At 39.7% G+C, this 18,402-nt stretch overlaps 1 protein-coding gene and 1 non-coding gene across 3 annotated transcripts in view; both read left to right on the top strand.

Moving 5' to 3' along the window:
* The window catches only part of LOC115432905 (flotillin-2a), a 32,590-nt gene extending 25,717 nt beyond the window's left edge, over positions 1–6,873 (top strand). For both annotated transcript variants that reach the window (XM_030154000.1, XM_030153999.1), the window contains exons 8-11: positions 415–629; positions 1,563–1,746; positions 2,155–2,304; positions 2,994–6,873. In XM_030154000.1, coding sequence (XP_030009860.1) covers positions 415–629; positions 1,563–1,746; positions 2,155–2,304; positions 2,994–3,044 — 600 coding nt within the window. In that variant the 3' untranslated portion in view covers positions 3,045–6,873. The remainder of the gene's footprint in view (positions 1–414; positions 630–1,562; positions 1,747–2,154; positions 2,305–2,993) is intronic.
* A 9,939-nt stretch (positions 6,874–16,812) lies between these two features.
* Positions 16,813–16,895, top strand: trnal-cag (transfer RNA leucine (anticodon CAG)). Its single transcript has one exon. It is a non-coding gene; the product is annotated as a tRNA-Leu (tRNA).
* The last annotated feature ends 1,507 nt before the right edge of the window (positions 16,896–18,402 follow it).

The raw sequence follows: 18,402 nt of genomic DNA, 5'->3' as shown, positions 1-18,402 counted from the left end.
GTCCCATACTATTATACAGTGGACCTAAATACAGGGGTCAGTCCGAGGGGTCACTGACACACCCCTCTCAGTTGTCTTGTTCCAAACACCCACAACAATGTCGCCAGTGCACCCCCGATGTGCTTGTGCACCCCCCCCCCCCCCCCCCAAAAAAAAAAAAAAAAAAAGAGAGGTTCAGCTGTTGAGGAAGATTCATGTGTGTCTTTCTTCAATTCATGCATGAATATCCTGTTTGTGTTTGACTAAACAGGCCCAGGGTTCACACAGTGAACTGACACTAGATCTGGATTAGATTTACAATAATGTACTTTAGTCACATATCTGTTCGGTGCTCTGCCTTTTTCTAATGTCAAATATGTACTGTGGCTCTAAAACGTTGCTAACACTGCGTTAAACACACCATGGTTCTTCCAGAAAGCAGAGGCCCAGCTGGCGTACGAGCTGCAGGCAGCCAAAGAGCAGCAGAAGATCCGTCTGGAGGAGATCGAGATCGAAGTGGTTCAGAGGAAGAAGCAGATCACCATCGAAGAGAAGGAAATCGACCGCACAGACAAAGAGCTCATCGCCACCGTGAAGAGGCCAGCCGAGGCTGAGGCCTACAAGATGCAACAGCTGGCAGAGGGACAGAAGTAAGTCTACATCAGGTCCAAGACCAGGTCCAGGGCCAGGTCACATATGCTGTGTTTTCACTACGTGCTATCGGCTCGACTCGACTCAACTCGGCTCGGCCTTTTTTGCGTTTCCATTATGAAAAAGGACCTGGAATCTGGTACCTAGTACTAGTTTTTTGGTATCACCTCCACTGAGGTTCCAGGACTTGGGACCAGATATTAAAACGTGACGTGTACACACTGCAGACCACTGATTGGTCAAAGTTGTCTCTGTGACCCGCCATTTTACAAAAAACAGATGCGGAAGTTTACAGTAAAAATAGCGGTAGGTTAATCCATATGATGACAGCCTGTAAAACTACACCGTGGTTTGTTGAGGAGGTTCAGATGTAAAAATTCAGCATGAGCCTGATGAGACAACAGGCAATGAGTGAGTTTATCAGCGACTCTCTAAGCAGACGACACGGAAGTAACGCGCCGCATCGCTATGACGACCAGGTACTGTAAAGTGGGTAGTATCCTGTAATGGAAATAGTCTCCAGGAATAGGACCTGGTACCCGAGTCGAGTCGAGCCAAGCCGAGTCAAGCCGGTTCCATGTAGGGGAAACATGGCAATAGACCTGGTCCAGACCATCACATGGACCAGGTACAGACAGATATGTAGAGACCAGCCAAGGCTTACAAGGTGCAACAGCTGGGACAGAGGGACAGAAGTAAGTCCACACCAGGTCCAGGACCAGGTCACATAGACCAGGTCCAGACCGTCATGTAGACCAGGTCAACAGGTCACATAGAGGCCACACGCATTGTCATTTTAATGAAACCCAGATTTGTGATCAATAATAATCTGATTCCTCCACAGATCAGATCCTGATCAGAGTATGAGTGTGGACGTGTTCTTAAAGTGGTCCTCTTCTAAATCACTGGTTTCTTGTGTCGCTTTCCTCCAGGATGAAGAAGGTTCTGACAGCTCAGGCCGAGGCCGAGAAGATCCGCTGTGTTGGAGAAGCCGAAGCCGCCTCCATTGAAGCAGTGGGAAAAGCTGAAGCTGAGAAGATGAGGCTTAAGGCTGAAGCCTATCAACAGTATGGAGAGGCCGCTAAGACCGCCCTGGTCCTGGAGGCCCTGCCCAAGGTCTGAGGCCCCGCCCACAGCACAGCATGCCACAGTCAGACCAACAAATATAATGGACAATATATAAGATCAAATAACAAAGATATGAATATAGAACAGCATAGAATAGAATAGAATAGAATAGAACAGAACAGAATAGAATAGAACAGGTCTTTAGTGTCACTGTCACAATAACAGTGTAAATCAGTTTATCTGTAGATTAAAGTGAAAAAAAAAAAATTAACAAATTGAAAAAAAAACCCAAACAAAATAATCCACAAAATCAACATGAAATCTGGTTGTATTGTCATCCGTTCGTCATCCGTCCATATGTGCAAAAACTTTGGCGTGGACTGAAGGTCAAGGGTTTTCAAGTGTGGACACGTTATGTTTGTGAAATAATGTTCTGTCTCTCTTGTGTTTTTTCAGATCGCTGGTAAAGTTGCCGCCCCTCTGGCAAAGACCAATGAGATCGTCATCCTGAGCGGCGATGGCAGCCGTGTGACTGGCGAGGTGAACCGTCTGTTAGCTGAGCTCCCGGTGTCGGTCAACGCTCTGACCGGGGTCGACCTGACCAAGGTAAGAGGGGGGGGTTTGGCTGTGGGCAGAGCTTGTGATGTAAGTTTATGTGCGAGTTTGAGCTTTGACGACACAGAGACTGAAGAACAGACGTTAAATTCAGATTAGTGCCATAATTATCAGAATCAACTGAATTAAACGTGTTTATTGTGGCTTAACACTAAACTCATTAGATGTTTTATTATGTTTCCTGTTTTCATAGTTACAGGTCAAATCTAAAATGTTTAAGTATTAAAGTATTAAATCTAAAATGTTAAAGTATTAAACCTAAAATGTTAAAGTATTAAATCTAAAATGTTAAAGTATTAAATGTAAAATGTTTAAGTATTCTTTTATGTGTTCATCGTCTTCTACATCAGGTCCACTTTGACATATGCAGTTACAGCCTCTGTCCACCAGGGGGCATGGCTATGCTTTATTTTTTAAACCAACTGTGATTAATCCTGTTGGTTCTGTTGTAAAACCAGACCCAGACCAGGTCCGGGGTTCGGTTCTGTTCTGGTTTTACTGTCTCTGCCCTGATATGGTCTCTAACAGTCTGTCCTGGTCTGTCTTTGTCCATCCTGGTCTGTTCCCGGTCCCCCCTGGTCTATTCCTGGTCCCTCCTGGTCTGTTCCTGGTCCCTCCTGGTCTATTCCGGACCCCTCCTGGTCTATTCCTGGTTCCTCCTGGTCCATCCTGGTCCTCAGATCCCGCTGCTCCAGAAGATGACGACCCCCCAGTGCCAAACCTTCATCTGATGACCCGCTGACGTCGTCCAACATGAACCTGCCTCAGCATGAACCTGACCTCTGACCCCTTATGCAACCACCTCCACCACAGAAACACCAAACAGGACCCAGTTTTTATATTTTGAAGAGGTTTTTAGTTTTGTACAGGATCAACACTTGGGCCTTTCCTCCTAAAGGACCAGAGCTTAGTCTGACCCACATGTATGCAGAACGCATTAGAACCCACTTTCAACCACACAAGAACCACAGTGACGTGTCCTGGGATACAACGCTCACCTGAGACAACAGAACCAGAATCATAAACCAGACCCAGACCCATAAACCAGAACCATAAACCAGATAGATTATTTTCTAGACTGGATCATAAATGTCTAACCCTCACATCCACAGATTTAGAACCAGAACCATACAGTGAAAACACAGAATCAATGCAACCGTTTATGATGGTTTTACCATCGTCAGATGAACTGGATCAGGGGTGTGACACGTGTGGCCCGCGGGCCAAATCCCCCCAAATGGTCCAACCCGGGTCACAAGATGAATCTGTGCAAAACAGTGACAGAGGTCATTAAACCTGAAGGTATTGGACTCATTGGAGTTCAAACCTGATGTGATCTACAGTCAAACAAGAACCTATAAACACACATGTTCTATGGTTTCATGTGGAAAAAGTCAAATTACATTATGAAAATATTTATGTTTTTCACAATCACGTGAATAACATGAACAAATATGAACAAACAGAAATTTCCAAAGAAAAATCCATGTGATTTCACCAACATAAAAACTGTTACTGTGGTTTTGTTTTTGTAGACTGGGTTCAGAATAAGACGAGATGTAATATTGTTGAAATTGCACTTAGTTTTCTGAAGAAATATGTTATATATTATAATATATAAATGTACATGTTAGTTTAGGTTATTCATGTTTGACTTGTTTTTGACTCTAAAACAGTTCTTATTAGTGGTTAATTGGCTCTTATTTGACTTTAGATCATATTGGTTTGAATGTTGAACTTAAATGAGTTGGACGTCCCTGAATTTGACGTTTGGAAAGAAACATTTTTAAAGAATCAGGGTTTGATTTTATCTGCACGTCAGTAAAAATTAAATGATAATACACAGATTCATTTAGACAAACAGGCTCATTTATATTAAAACATTGTATATATTTGAATACTTTAGAAATAACTCTTTTTATTTCTTCTGCTTTTTTAAATGTTTAAATCAGAATCATTTAGTGACTCCAATAGATGTTTAGATTTTATCTGAAGATGATGGCAAATGTATGTTCTCTGTTGCGATAACAGCTGGTTGGAAACCGACAGCACACACTGAGCTGGAAACAAACTTTCTTCTGATGTAGATACTTAGGTATTGGGAGGAATAACACAGACTAGCGCCCCCCATTTAGGCCTCAGCACCCCCATGCTCAGCTTTCTCCTTCCAAATGCCCCCCGATGTTGTCCCAACGCCCCCTGGGGGGCGTTTAGAAACACTAGTTTAGACAATTGAAAAATAAAAGTGTAAAAAATGTTGCATCAGATAAATGAACCCGTTCAGACATATTTAATTTACCTACGACAACAACAGCACTTGAACACAACACAAACCCAACAGCACCTGAAAGCAGCATTTATCTGAGTCTAATCTGGTGTCGTCGCAGGTGAGCGTTGTGTCCCAGAACCGTCCCACGTCCACACTTTAAGCTCCCTGTCTTCGTCCTGACGTCCTCCACCTCTGTGTGAACCTGCCGCCTGTTTCATGTCATGTACGTACTTTATCATCATCTCAGAGAAATCACTCATCCTCCCTTGCTGCGGCGCCACCTTCCGGTGCTCGACTGAGACCCATTTCCTTCCGTTTCTGTTGTCTGTTTCTCCTTCTGATGTGCAGTGCCTGGTCACCACTCAAGTGCCCAAACCTTGGGACGGCGGTTTGGTTTGACGTCAGGTCCGTTGATGCCGGTGCTCCGTTTTTCCGGTGCTCCAGTGTCTTGTTGTTGCGGACAGTGCCGTTCTCTTCTTATTCCACTAGTGTAAGACTCAGCCTTAACAGACATGTTTGTCTTTTACCTCAAACTGCGACGGTAGAAACCCAGGGTCGAAGCTTTAAGCCCCTCACTTGTCCTCTGCTTCAGTTTCCTCTTTGTACATATTTTTTTACCTGTAAAAACGTCACTCACACTAAAGGTTTTGCGTCTGGATGCACGCGGAGGTGGACAGGAAGGAAGCCACTGAAACGAGGCAGGTTTATTTGTATTTTAGGGTCAGTTCAGCTTCAACACCTCTAGACTGAAGCAGGTGAAACCCTGAAGCGCTGCCTCCATGGAACCAGGTCCAGAGCCATAGAGGGAGAGAGTTGCGACACGCTTTGATGCGGCCGCTACAGTGATCAAATGGTCTATGTAAGCCGCAATAGTTCCACACAAACAGTGTGTTGTCCTGTTCTTCTATGGGACAGACAGCAGTGAGTGGGTTAATGCAGGAAAATACACAAATAAAACACACACTAATCTGTTTACAACTGTTGTGTTTCTACTGTAAGTGTGTTAGTGTCAGTTGTGTTTTTGAGTCGTGGGGTTGAAACCTCTGAAAGGACTGAGTTTAGTTCTGCCATAGGTTTATATTTGACACAGACTGATCCATCTGACTTCATAACTACAGCAGTAGGTTTTAAGAAACAAAAAAAGGACAAATCAAACTAGTGACAGGCATCACATGAAACCCTTAGGAATTTGTAATAAATGACAAATGGAATCAAATCAGTGTCAAAGTGGACCCGTATTTGGACCACAGTAAATGACACTAATGATCACATGACCTCAGCTGACAAACTGAACCCAACACCAGCAGGTTCAATAGAACAACTCCAATCCAACTCACAGAATCACATTTGGACTAACGGTACCTTCCCTTAGAACCTCCATCATTCTAGTTCTAGTGGTTCCATGTGAACAGCTTGACCAGTCCAACTATCGAACTATAGGGCTACAGCTGAAAATCCAACAGAACAGTTGGATCAGATAGAAATAGATCTAAACACTAACACAGACTAAAGAAAACAGAATTTACAACAGAAATGTCACTAATACAGGAAATACACTGGATCAGTGGAAAGATGACCATATCTGATCAACTTAGAGCTGGAGTTGGTAGATCAGCACAAATACTAATGAATGTGTTCAGTCGGTACCATACTCAATGTTTGGAACTATTGGCCCCGCCTCCAGAACCAGGAAGTAGGTCCATATTTCATCTGTCATTTGTTACAATGGGAGTCTATGGAAGTGTCGTAACTCTGTTTTCTCTACCGCTCTGGTCCAGAGGCGTGTGCTGACCTTTGACCTCCAGTGTGTGTGTATGTGTGTTGTCCATTCGGTCCCCGTTTGTGTGTTAAACTAACCCGACTGTTACGATTCCCTCCACGGTCCAGCCGTAGATGTTGAAATGCTGTTACCAGCTGATGGAAAAGTTCTGACCCACCTCTGCACCGAGGCCAGTGTTCTCCCTGAGCTCCAGTTCGGAACCGTTCAGTTGAAGGTTTTCTTCGCTGTCGTCGGCAGGTTTCGGTTCTGACTAAATAAATGCACTAACTAATGTCCACACATTCAGCTGGTTTAGTTTAGGAGAAACGCTGCAGAGCCGTCGATGTTAAATGTTCACGCTTTGTATTAAATCAGGGGAGTCAAACATGCGGCCCGTGGACCAAAACCAGCCGCTAAAGGGTCCAATCCTTCCCACAGGATGAAAAATGATACTGAGCATATTAACAATCATTAGTCTCTTTTCCATCGATCCTTAAACTGTGTGAATTTAACTTGTTCATATAAATTTGACAGTTTCACTAAAACTATTTTTTTATTAATAGTTGTTGTTAGAGGTGGTGGAAATCCATAACCAGTTTCCATTTATTGTAGAATTTGTTGAAGTTTGTCCTTTTTAAATCTAATTTTCTGTCCTTTTAAATGGATGTCACCTCGTTAACCCATCGTGTGCTGTTTTCAATGAGTCCTGTCAAGGTTTTCATCAGGTTCCTGTCATTAGTCTCTTTAACATTTTCCCTCAAATTACGTAAATTTAACTTGCTCATATAAATTTGTCTAATGGAAAAACAACAGTTTCACCCAAACTCTAGTTTTGTTTTGTTTTTTTTAATAGTTGCTGTTCGAGGTGTTTTTTCGTAGGTAAATTGGTATATGACACAAAACTGTAATGGAAAGACCTTTGAGTCCAACTAGAGTCACATGACCAAAAACAAACAGATGTTGATGGATGTTAGAACAAGAGAAGAAGAAGAGTTGAACCCAAACGTGTGTGTGTATGTGTGGACACACCAGGAAACCACATCAGTTTAGAATTTAGTTGGAGATAGCGGGGGAACGAGCATTCTAGATTCAAACCAACACAGATTTCTGTTCCTCTTTATGTAATGACTTCTACTGACATCTACCAGAAGAAAGAAACTGAACAGCACATTTGGGATTGAATGGAAAAACCAACATTACACACTTGTGTTTGGAACACATTTATATAAATATGGGGACAGTTTAACACAGATGGACCATGGAAAAGAGACTAATGATGTTGAAATCAGTTTAGTTCAAGTTCCACATTCAGACCAATATGATCTAAAGTGGATCAGAACCAGGACAATAAGAACATAATAAACTATAAATAATGACAAATACAAATGTCTGTCTTTGTTTTAGTTTAAAAAGTCAAATTACATGAAAATCTTTACATTTATAAACGATCCTTTAACATAAATGTGAACCTGAACTGTCTTATATATAAACCAGTTTAATAGTTCTAATTTTCAGTCTGTTATTAAATGTGTATGTTCTAGATCCACTGTATCTGTACGATAATGAACATTTGACTTCAGACATTTCAGGTTCATGTTTTTTTAATGAAGTGAACATTTTCCTTCATGTTATTTGATGTTTTTTTTTTGTCTAAACCAGTTTGTCATTATTTCTAGTTTATTGTGTTCTTATTGTTCTGGTCTGACCCAGTTCAGATCATATTACCCCTTATGTGGATCCTGAACTGACTGGACTTTGACCCGTCTGTGGTTCTGATCCATGAGCCGGTGTGTGTTGGACAGACTCTAACAGCTGATGTAGTTTTGTACTGACCCGTTTATGAAGCAGCTGCTGATGTTTTTGTAGAAGTGCCTTTGTTCAACACAGGTTCTGTGGACACGCTCTGTTGAACCCGGAATGTAGACCAGACCGTGGTCTGTACTGGACCAGTTCGTGGTCTGTGGTCTGGACTGGACCGTTCTGTGGTCTGGACTGGCCCCTGGTCTGGACTGGACTGGTCCGAGGTCCTTGGTCTGTATTGGACCGTTCTGTGGTCTGGACTGAACCGGCCCCTGGTCTGAACTGGACCGGTTCTTGTACTGGACCGGTCCTTTCACCAGCCCAGTCCCTGGTCCTTGTACTGCCCCGGTCCCTGGTCCTTGTACTGGCCCGGTCCTTGTACTGGTCCAGTCCGTGTTGGTCCTCCTGAACAGAGTGGACTCCACAGTTGTAGTTTTTCCTACTAACAGCCTTATTGGAGCCTTTTACTCGCTTTTGGCCGTTTGTATTTCGTGCCAACGTGTCTGTGATCATAATAATCAGCCACCTGAGAGGGAGGGGGCGTGGCTTAACCGACCAAATGTTAGCGCCCTCGTCTGCCTTCTGCTCACCCACATGTGCGTATGTCTGTCCGTCTGTCCAGCATGTCCATGCATGTGCTCATGTTAACCTGTGGTGTTCTAATAAATGTGATTCCACCTTAAATCGGCCTCTGTTCGTCTGTTCACGGGTTCCCGACGACGTCAGCCTGAACATCAGAAGGTTCTGCAGAACATCAGCACAGAACCCAGGTGTCATCCAGAACCAGGTCCAGTCTGGAACCACCTGACCCAAGGCCAGGAGAACCACTTAAACCATGATCCACTGGCACAGAACCAGCCTTTGAGTCTATTTTATATTTATACAAATAATAATGATTATAATAATAATAGTAATTATAATAATTGTATCCAGTGTGAAATGTTTGTTCTTGTTAATTTCATTTCATTATTATTATTACTTACAAACTTATTTATATATTGTTTTGACTATTATTACTGTATTATAATTGTTCTGTTATTAGAAAATTTTCTGTTTATATGTATATATATATATATATATATATATATATATATATATATATATATATATATATATATATATATACACACTGTGCATATTATATTATTATAACAATAATAATTATTACGACTTTATTATTAAAGTTAAAAACGTATTAATCCCACTGTGGGGAAATTTACAGTTAACAGCAAATCTATAAATAAATTCAGGAAAACAGAAAATATACATGAAAATATTAAGAGAAAAAGCTATTTATAGAAATATTTACATAAATTTAGATTTAAATAATACATACACATTTACACTTATTTCCAACTGTATTTTATAATGTGTAATTGCCTGTTTTTTTCACTGCTGTTTTTATAGTTAGTATTTTCTTATATTTCTCATATATATATATATATATATATATATATATATATATGTGTGTGTGTGTGTGTACACACACTCTGTGTTTGTGCTGATATTGGAACCTTAGTTTCCTGACGGATCAATAAATTTCTGTCTAATTAATCTAATGACATCGGGGGTTTGTAATGAAACAGTGAAATTCATCAAACTGTGGATAATTAAAAAACTCAGAACCATGTGGAACCAGAACCATCTGAAACCAGAACCGTGTGGAACCACAACCATCCACTAATGATGAAGTGCCTTCTCCTCGGTCATCAATCTGTGAATCACAAGGGGGCACCAGAGTTGAACCTGAACGTCTGACCCTGAATCCCAGGTCCACCTGCAGGTCTGAGCCTTTATCCTCCAGGTTCAGGGTCAGTGAACGTCTCATCTCCTCAAAACCTTCACTGCTGAACTAAAAAAAAAAAACACGTGTTCTGTTTCTTCAACTCCTGCTCAGACTTTTATCTCCAAATGCAACTGGACGTGGACGCCGTAGATAAGGACAAACCACCCAGATAGTCACAGCTCGGCCTTTATCAGGCTCCCTAGGACAGGTCCTCACGCCCAGACCCAGAACCCACGCCCAGACCGAGGCCCACGTTACCACGGCAACCACCACATCCCACCAAGACGGACCCAGCGTCCCTGACTTCGAGGAGAAACAGAACTGACAAACAGGCTGATGAAGGGAACACAGGAAGAACCAGAATCAAGTCCGGTCTGGACCAGAACCAGGTCCAGTTTGGACCAAACAGACGCACAATCACCAGCGTCCGCCCACTCCAACAGAGACCAGTTTAAACAGAACAGATGATGGATGGAAATGGACTGAGAGGAGTCAGAGACATGAGTCTGTTTAACCCATAAAGACCCAAACATCCAGAACCATCTGATGGAACAGGTTAATACCTGCTGATCCACTAATCTGATCAATCCATGTCAATAATTGGTGTCAAATACAGTTTTACCTCAATTATTCAAAGGAGAAAATATACAGAAACTTGTAAAATGAGACTAAAATCAGTTCATCACTTGAAAAATAAAGAAAAAAATTACCAAAAAAAACCTTGAAATTTGGCATAAAAGTGAACAAATCCTTCTAAAGTGAAAAAAATGAGCAAAATACTTGAAAAATAAGCAGAGTTCATCATTTCATACCATCCAGAACCCTGTATTTTTTCTGTTAACCCTCAAAAACCAGAACCATCTACTGATCTAAACTGTTTAATACCTGTTGATCCAATAATTCTATCAATCCATGGAAATAATGGGTGTAAAATACAGTTCTACATCTTTTCATGGTCATCAGACATGACCATATTTGGACATTCAGAGGCTCTGTAGTTACCATGGAAACACTGTCATCTTCTCCAACATTGATTCACCAGTAAAACCCATAGAGTTGGATCAATGACAGTGGATGGACACACTGGGATTATATATGTTAAATAAAATGAACAAAAATTAAGAAAAACCCTAAAAAAAAATAATGAATACTCTGGAAAAACATGAACCAGAAACGCACTAAATAAAGTAAAAAAAATGGATAAAATATGCAACAAAATGAAAAAAACAGCCAAAATGATCAATAAAATGAACAAAAGTGAATAAGAAAATATACAAAATAATAATAATTAAAAAAAGGAAAAAATAGAAAATAAAGAACAAAATGAATAACAAATTAAAACCCATGGAGTTGGATCAGTGACAGTGGATGGACACACTGGGTTTATGTTCAGTTAATGACAGATTGGACTGAAAAAGACATTGTTTATTCAATTTGATCTGTTTCTGATATAATAACCTTTGAATTTAATCTGATCTTTAAAGAACATCTTCATGATTTGTGAATTAAATATAAGAAAATACAGGATTTACACTGAAAAAACACAAACTACAGAAGATAATAATAGAATAAATGGTAATAAATGAACATAGGTTAAATGGAGCAGAATGAACTTTGGGAAATGCCATAAAAGTATGTGTTTAAGGGTTTAACCAAACCCATGTACAGTCCACTGGCTCTGTGGTTTGACTTAGAATGACCATATCTTGACACTTCTCAACCACCTCAACTGGATAAACCATAAACAGGAAACATTCAAACAGTATTAAAATCTGAAATGACAGAAACAGTCTGAATATTCTACACACAGAGTTGTCAAAACCACAGAGCTCAGGGTCCACATCCAGATGCATGTGGTCTCAAGTGGACCAGACCAGGAAAAGAAAACAGAACTAGAAGAAGAAGAAGAAGAAGAAGAAGAAGAAGAAGAAGAAGAAGAAGAAGAAGAAGAAGAAGAAGAAGAAGAAGAAGAAGAAGAAGAAGAAGAAGAAGAAGAAGAAGAAGAAGAAGAAGAAGAAGAAGAAGAGGAAGAAGAACAAGAACAAGAAGAAAAACAGGACCAGTGGTCCTGTAGCTTACTGGCCAAATTAAAAGCTTTGGGAAATGTATCCAGATGCCATTTATTCTCACCCAGTTCTGTGTATTTATTCTGTTACAGAAACAGCCCAAGCTGAAAGCATGGACGTTCGGGATTTATTCTTTGATAGACCTGGCTTTGTTAAAACAAGTGTTTCACACATATTATTCTGGAAACAATGTCCATACAATAATGGCTTGACTGACTGACCATAGGTCAACTTTGGTCATAAATTGTTGTGAAAAGTGTTGGCAATATATATCTCAAAGTATGTAACCATCAAATAACAATGGAAGGACTTTAAGGATCTATATGCAGCAAAGGGTGCCTGAATGCCTTTGGAATGAAAATATGGTATTTCAAGACGGGTCATCTATCATGGTATTTGGGGGGGCCGTGTGGTCCAGAGGGTTAGGTGATGGACAGACATACCAGAGGCTGTTATTGCATCGATCCACTTCCTATCTCTTATAATGGGGACATTTTTCAAAGTCGCACCAAATCCAGAATCAGATCCGGATCCAAATAATTTCACTAACTTTTGTTGACATCATCCTAAAGAAGCTGTATACCAAGTTTGAAGTCAATTGGAATTTTGAGTTTTGGAGTTTGGAGTTTTGGAGAAGAAGACGATTGAAAGTTTTGTAACGGATGACAGACGACAACAGACGACAACAGACGACAACAGACGACAACAGACGACAACAGACGACAACGACGCCGGACACCGAATGATGACAATAGCTTTCAGCTTATCGGCCGGTAAGATAACGAAAAACTAGAGTTTGGGTGAAACTGTTGTTTTTCCATGAGAGAAATTTATATAAACAGGTCATATTGATGTAATTTGAGGGAAAATGTTAAACAGACTAATGACAGGAACCTGATGAAAACATTGACAGGATTCACTGAAAACAGTACATGATGGGTTAATGAGATGAGGTCTGTTTAAAAGGACGGAAAATTAGATTCAAAAAGGACAAACTTCAACAAATTCTACAATAAATGGAAACTGGTTATAGATTTCTTTGCAACAATGAAACCCTGCCCCCTTTCCTTTTACTACTACTACTACTATTATTATTATTATTATTATTATTATTATTATTATTATTATTATTATTATTATTATTATTATTATTATTATTATTATTTAAATGTACCATGTTTATTGTTTATTTACAATATTATACAATTATTAATTGTATGATTCAATAAACATTTACCATGTAAATGTTTATTGATTCTTTTGTTTATGGGACCAGTTTAATTATTTAACACAGGCTATGTTTAATATTCTTTTCATTGTGTTGCTTATCTGGTTTTTACCCCCTGAGGAGTAAAAACAGTCAGTCCGTGCGTCCGTCTGTCTGTCTATCTGAACAGGTGACCTTTGACCTCCTGTTTCCAGGTCACATGTCCTTGTTCCTTGTGCAGTTCTAATATCTACATAGAAATATGTCTGGAATAAGTCTGACACAAAGACAATCTAATGTAAATAATAAAACAGGAACTTCAACCCAATCTGACACTAGATTTAACTGAAGGAGGATTAAAGTCAACAGACGTTTATGTTTATGTTTGTTGTTAAAAATATCGAACTCTACTGATGTAAACAAACATGTTTAATGCTGATGGTTTATGGAAGTGTCATATGTTTCTGTTCTACACAGAACAGAACCAAAGACACTAAAACAGTCAATGGGACGTGTGTGTGATTGAGCTTTTACAAAAACACTGACAATAAAGAGGACCAAACCCAAGACCAGGTCCAACTGGACCGGGACTGAACCCAAGGCCAGGTCCAACTGGACCAGGACTCAACCCAAGACCAGGTCCAGCTGGTCAGAAATCACCCTCGGACAGTGAAGAGAGTCCGTTTAGAACCACAGCTTAAATAAAAGTTGACTTTATTTTAGAAAAATGATCATATTTCAGGTCAAACATGTGATTCATGGAACTGAAGTTTAATTCAACATGTAAAAGGGTCAAACATCAGATAGTGGGACGTCCTGTACTGTATTCTGGTCCTTGAACGCACCGTGGTGACTCCATCTGTCTGACGGTTGGATTCTTCTGTGGTTCTTCAGTTCATTCGATCACAGACAGATTCAACACCTGGTTTTTATTCAAGTGACTCCGATTATTTTCAAATAGGTTTTATTTCAAACTTTTATTCAAACTCTGAATAAAAACATCAGTCTGTTTGTGAAGGTTCACACTGTCTTTGGTCCAGGTTCAGGTTCTTCTGTTCTGATGTTCTGAGGATCTGGTTCTGGTTCTGGTGTCAAACCCACACGTCTCCTTTTTATTATATAAGGAGCTTCTTCTGGTCTTGGTTCTGGAGCGGGACCTGTATCTGTCCTGGGGGGTTGTCCACAGTCCAGTATCAGGACCCGCCTCCAGTCCAGGTCCTGGCGGTCCTCCTCAGCTGCAGGGTGTGGTCTGTATGCAGGTCAGACCTGATAAGACCCGGGTCCAGCCCAGATGTCGTCACAGTATGCAAATGAGCTGCAGGTCTTTAAGAGCTGGGACCCAGACCTGGACCCAGACCCAGACCTGGACCTGGGCTCAGACATGGACCTGAACCCGCATCAGCAGTAAAACCTGAACTGCCACAGCACATCCTGAAGTGGACTGGACCCTTGTGGACCCCTGTGGACCCCTGTGGACCCTTGTGGACCCCTATGGACCCCTGTGGACCCCTGTGGACCCTTGTATCCTGGACAGGATATCATCTTATACTGTAAGTTTATCATAGAGACACTACAGTATAGATGATGTACTATCCAGGACACATCCAACCCCCTAACCCCCTCAGACCGGGACACATCTACCCCCTCTAACCCCCCTCAGACCAGGACACATCCACCACCACCCCCCAGACTGGGGGAGGCCGTTAAACCGTTACCATTACTGAGTTTAGTAATGGTAAGGGTTCCATGGCCCCTACCCACTGTCATCTGGACCAGGACCAGGACCAGTGGGGCCTCTATCGTTCAGGTTTCATACTTTAGCTTCAGGTTCTAGTTTTTATTTCATTTCTTTCTTGTTGGAGTTTTTCTGCTTTTGTCGTGTGTTTATTCCGGAATCTAAAACCATTTTACTGAATTTATTCATTTAAGTGATGAGAAAAAAATGGTCTTAAAGGTATAATATTGATCATATTTGTAGAACAGTTGTGTGTATTTCTGACTCTTATATTTGTGATCATCAAACTGAATGAATATTTGACAGATTGGATTATTTCTACTCTATTTTCACTCTGCTGTTTTTTTCACTGATGATGCTGGGTTTTTTTTTAACGTGTGCTCGTTTTAATATTAATGAGGAAAATTAAACTCACTACATCTGATTCTTTGTTTTTCATTCGTTTCCATGGTTCTTCTTTTCTTTCTGTTTTTATGCTTCTTGTCTTCTTCATAGATGCTGTTTTTTCTTCTTTTTGTCCCATTTGTCGATCACTCTAATGTGAATAAAGTGCTTTTTCAGACGCTCATGTGTCCGTTGGTTCATATCTGTGTTTAGTGTTGGCTGTTGGTTTGTTTGTCTGTTTGTCTTTCTGTTGATCTGTGCAGTCCAACGGGTTCATTTAATCACCTCCAAACACATGCTCACCAGAGCCATATGAAGACGGTTACGACACACTTTGATGTGTCCGCTCTGGTTATCACATGGTTCATGTCAGTCTGAATAGTTCCAAACAAACTGAGCACTCCTGTTATATTCAATGGGACAAACAGCAATCAGTAAATGAATGAATGAATGAATGAATGAATAAGAGTCTGGTTTCGAACAACTCCATATGAGAAGTGTCATGAGAAAACTTTTGTTATGACTTGGCACTATATAAACAAAATTTGATTGATTTGATTGATAAATCAATTAATGAAAGAATGAATGAATAAATAGATCAATGAATGAATAAATGAATGAATAAATGAACAAATGAATAAATGAACAAATAAATGAATGAATCAATCAATCAATCAATCAATAAATGAATAAATAAATAAATAAATGAAAGAATCAATAAATGAATAAATGAATTAATGAACAAATAAATAAATAAATAAATAAATAAATAAATAAATAAGGAATGAATGAATGAATTTGATCAATATTGCAAATCAACACTCAGACTCCAGATTCCTTTTATATGTTTGTATGTTATATATATTTTCCGGCTCCACATAAACATTAAATACACATATTTCACCTAAAAACATCAGACGTGGTTCAGCTGAACTGGTTTTGTTCTTGTTTAATTTTTCATCCAAGATGCTTGATCAGTTCTATTTGTGTGAGGAGGAAAGCAGACGTATAAACCTGTAAACCAGTTTGTTCCATGTGTTCAGGGTCAAGTGTGTGGACTCACCTGAGAGCAGCTGTCGTTTCCTACAGTCTACAGGTCTTTGAACACAACACTCTGGACTCTGAATCCAGTGATCCCAGTTCAAATGTCAGTGGAACCTGAATTTAATTTCTTGCACTGGATTATAATGAGTGTATTTGGGGGGGAGGGGGGGGGGCTCGGTTGCTCTCAGGTGAGTCCAGGTGTGAAAGGTTGTCTGTATAGGGGGGGCTGTTTAAAATGGTGTTGTAGGTTTTTGATCAGTAGTGTCTCAGACACACTAGCCCCCCGCCCCCCCCCTCACCCACACCTCTGTTCAGAAAGGGGTCTTCCACTTTGTCCACTTTGACTCCTCTCTCACTTGTCTTCTGTGGACATTATTCTAATAATAGTGTTTTCAAAGGTTTCTGATTTTCTAATTTCATTATTTGGTCCCTGAATACAGTATTTAAGTGTCAGGATGGCCGAGCGGTCTAAGGCGCTGCGTTCAGGTCGCAGTCTCCCCTGGAGGCGTGGGTTCGAATCCCACTTCTGACAAGACTTTTTCACAGAACTCCAATCCGTTCTTCAGCTGCTGGTAGAATCTGGTTCCACCTCCGTCTCTCATCTACTTCACAGCTTATATATATATGTATATATATATATATATATATATAGTTAACAAATTATACAACAAACCTATTAACCCCCCCCCCCAAAAAAAAAAAACATTAAAAAAAACAAAACAAAAAAACAAAATAAATCATGTTATCATCTCCTCTTTTGAATACTCAGGGCTGATTCAGAGTTAATATAATGTAAACTAATAACACATTTCTCCGTCAAAAGGACATTGGAGACAGCAGGACACTCTTGTTGACAGTAGAGAAAAAAGGATTCCATTGCTGATAAAACAAATTAATTTGTCCATGAACAGAAAACTGAATCTTTTCCAACTTTACAAAGAAAAGTAAATCATGCATCCATTGCACAAAAGTGGGTGGCAGAGGTTCCTTCCACTTAAAGACAATCATAGACAGGCCAACAGTGGACACAAAGCTATGGAGTCACTTTGGGTTTTGGACAATCCCAGTGCAGGAGAGGAAACTCCACAAATAGCCAGTAGGGGGCATGGTTACACTGATTTACCCAGAGCAGCGCTAATCAAAGCAAACATATGATTCCAAAGAGTATTAAGTTTTGAGCAGGACCAAAACATGTGAACATGATTAGCAGGGGCAGCACCACACCGGTTACAGTTTGGATTGACATCAGAGAAAATCTGTGCCATCTTTTGGTTGGTCCAAAAACAGCGATGTCATTTTTTTTTTTTTTCTCCAAGAATGTATTTGTTATTCATCAATAAAACATAGAATATAACAAGAATATACAAACATCAGAGGTTCCAAGCCATTATAATCATAAACTAATAATAATAATAAAAAAAAAAACTACAAGAATAAATATAATTAAACATATATATACAAAATACAAATAATAAATAGACAATAAAATAGAAAACCCAACAATAAGTAAATATACAGTTAAAAAAGGAAAGAAAAATAATATTCCAGTATGAAGTGTCACACCAGTTTACTCAAGTTAATTGTAGTCAAACTGAAGCACTTATAAACATTTTTTATTCAATTTAATATGTTTTAGAGACTCCAAATAGATTTTAAATGCTATTAAAAATAATTGAAATGATGAGGATGCTTTGGATATGTTAGCTTTATGAATATGAACTGTACTCAGAAGAATGAAGAGGTGATGCTGCGTTCAGGTGCTGCTCGTACATGTCAATGCCTAATGAAGAGACAGTTGGATTAGGTTGATTTTACCAAACATCTGATCCCAAAAACTGGACTAAGATGTTCACGTCACCTCTGAAAGGAACACACTCATTGTAGTCATGAAGTATTAAACATCTGTAGGTTCACAGTAACGTGTGGATAAAATTAATTAGTGATTTATTACATATACAGTAGAAAAAGTTGTACAAATTATGAGATTTAATTTTTTTTTTTTTTTTTTTTTATCTCATAAAGTTTTACTTATTCAGCTC

Source organism: Sphaeramia orbicularis, chromosome 14 (assembly GCF_902148855.1).
Source record: "Sphaeramia orbicularis chromosome 14, fSphaOr1.1, whole genome shotgun sequence".
NCBI classification, from domain to species: Eukaryota; Metazoa; Chordata; class Actinopteri; order Kurtiformes; family Apogonidae; genus Sphaeramia; species Sphaeramia orbicularis.
Note: the sequence above shows the minus strand (reverse complement) of the source record. Positions and strands in the feature narration are given on the sequence as shown.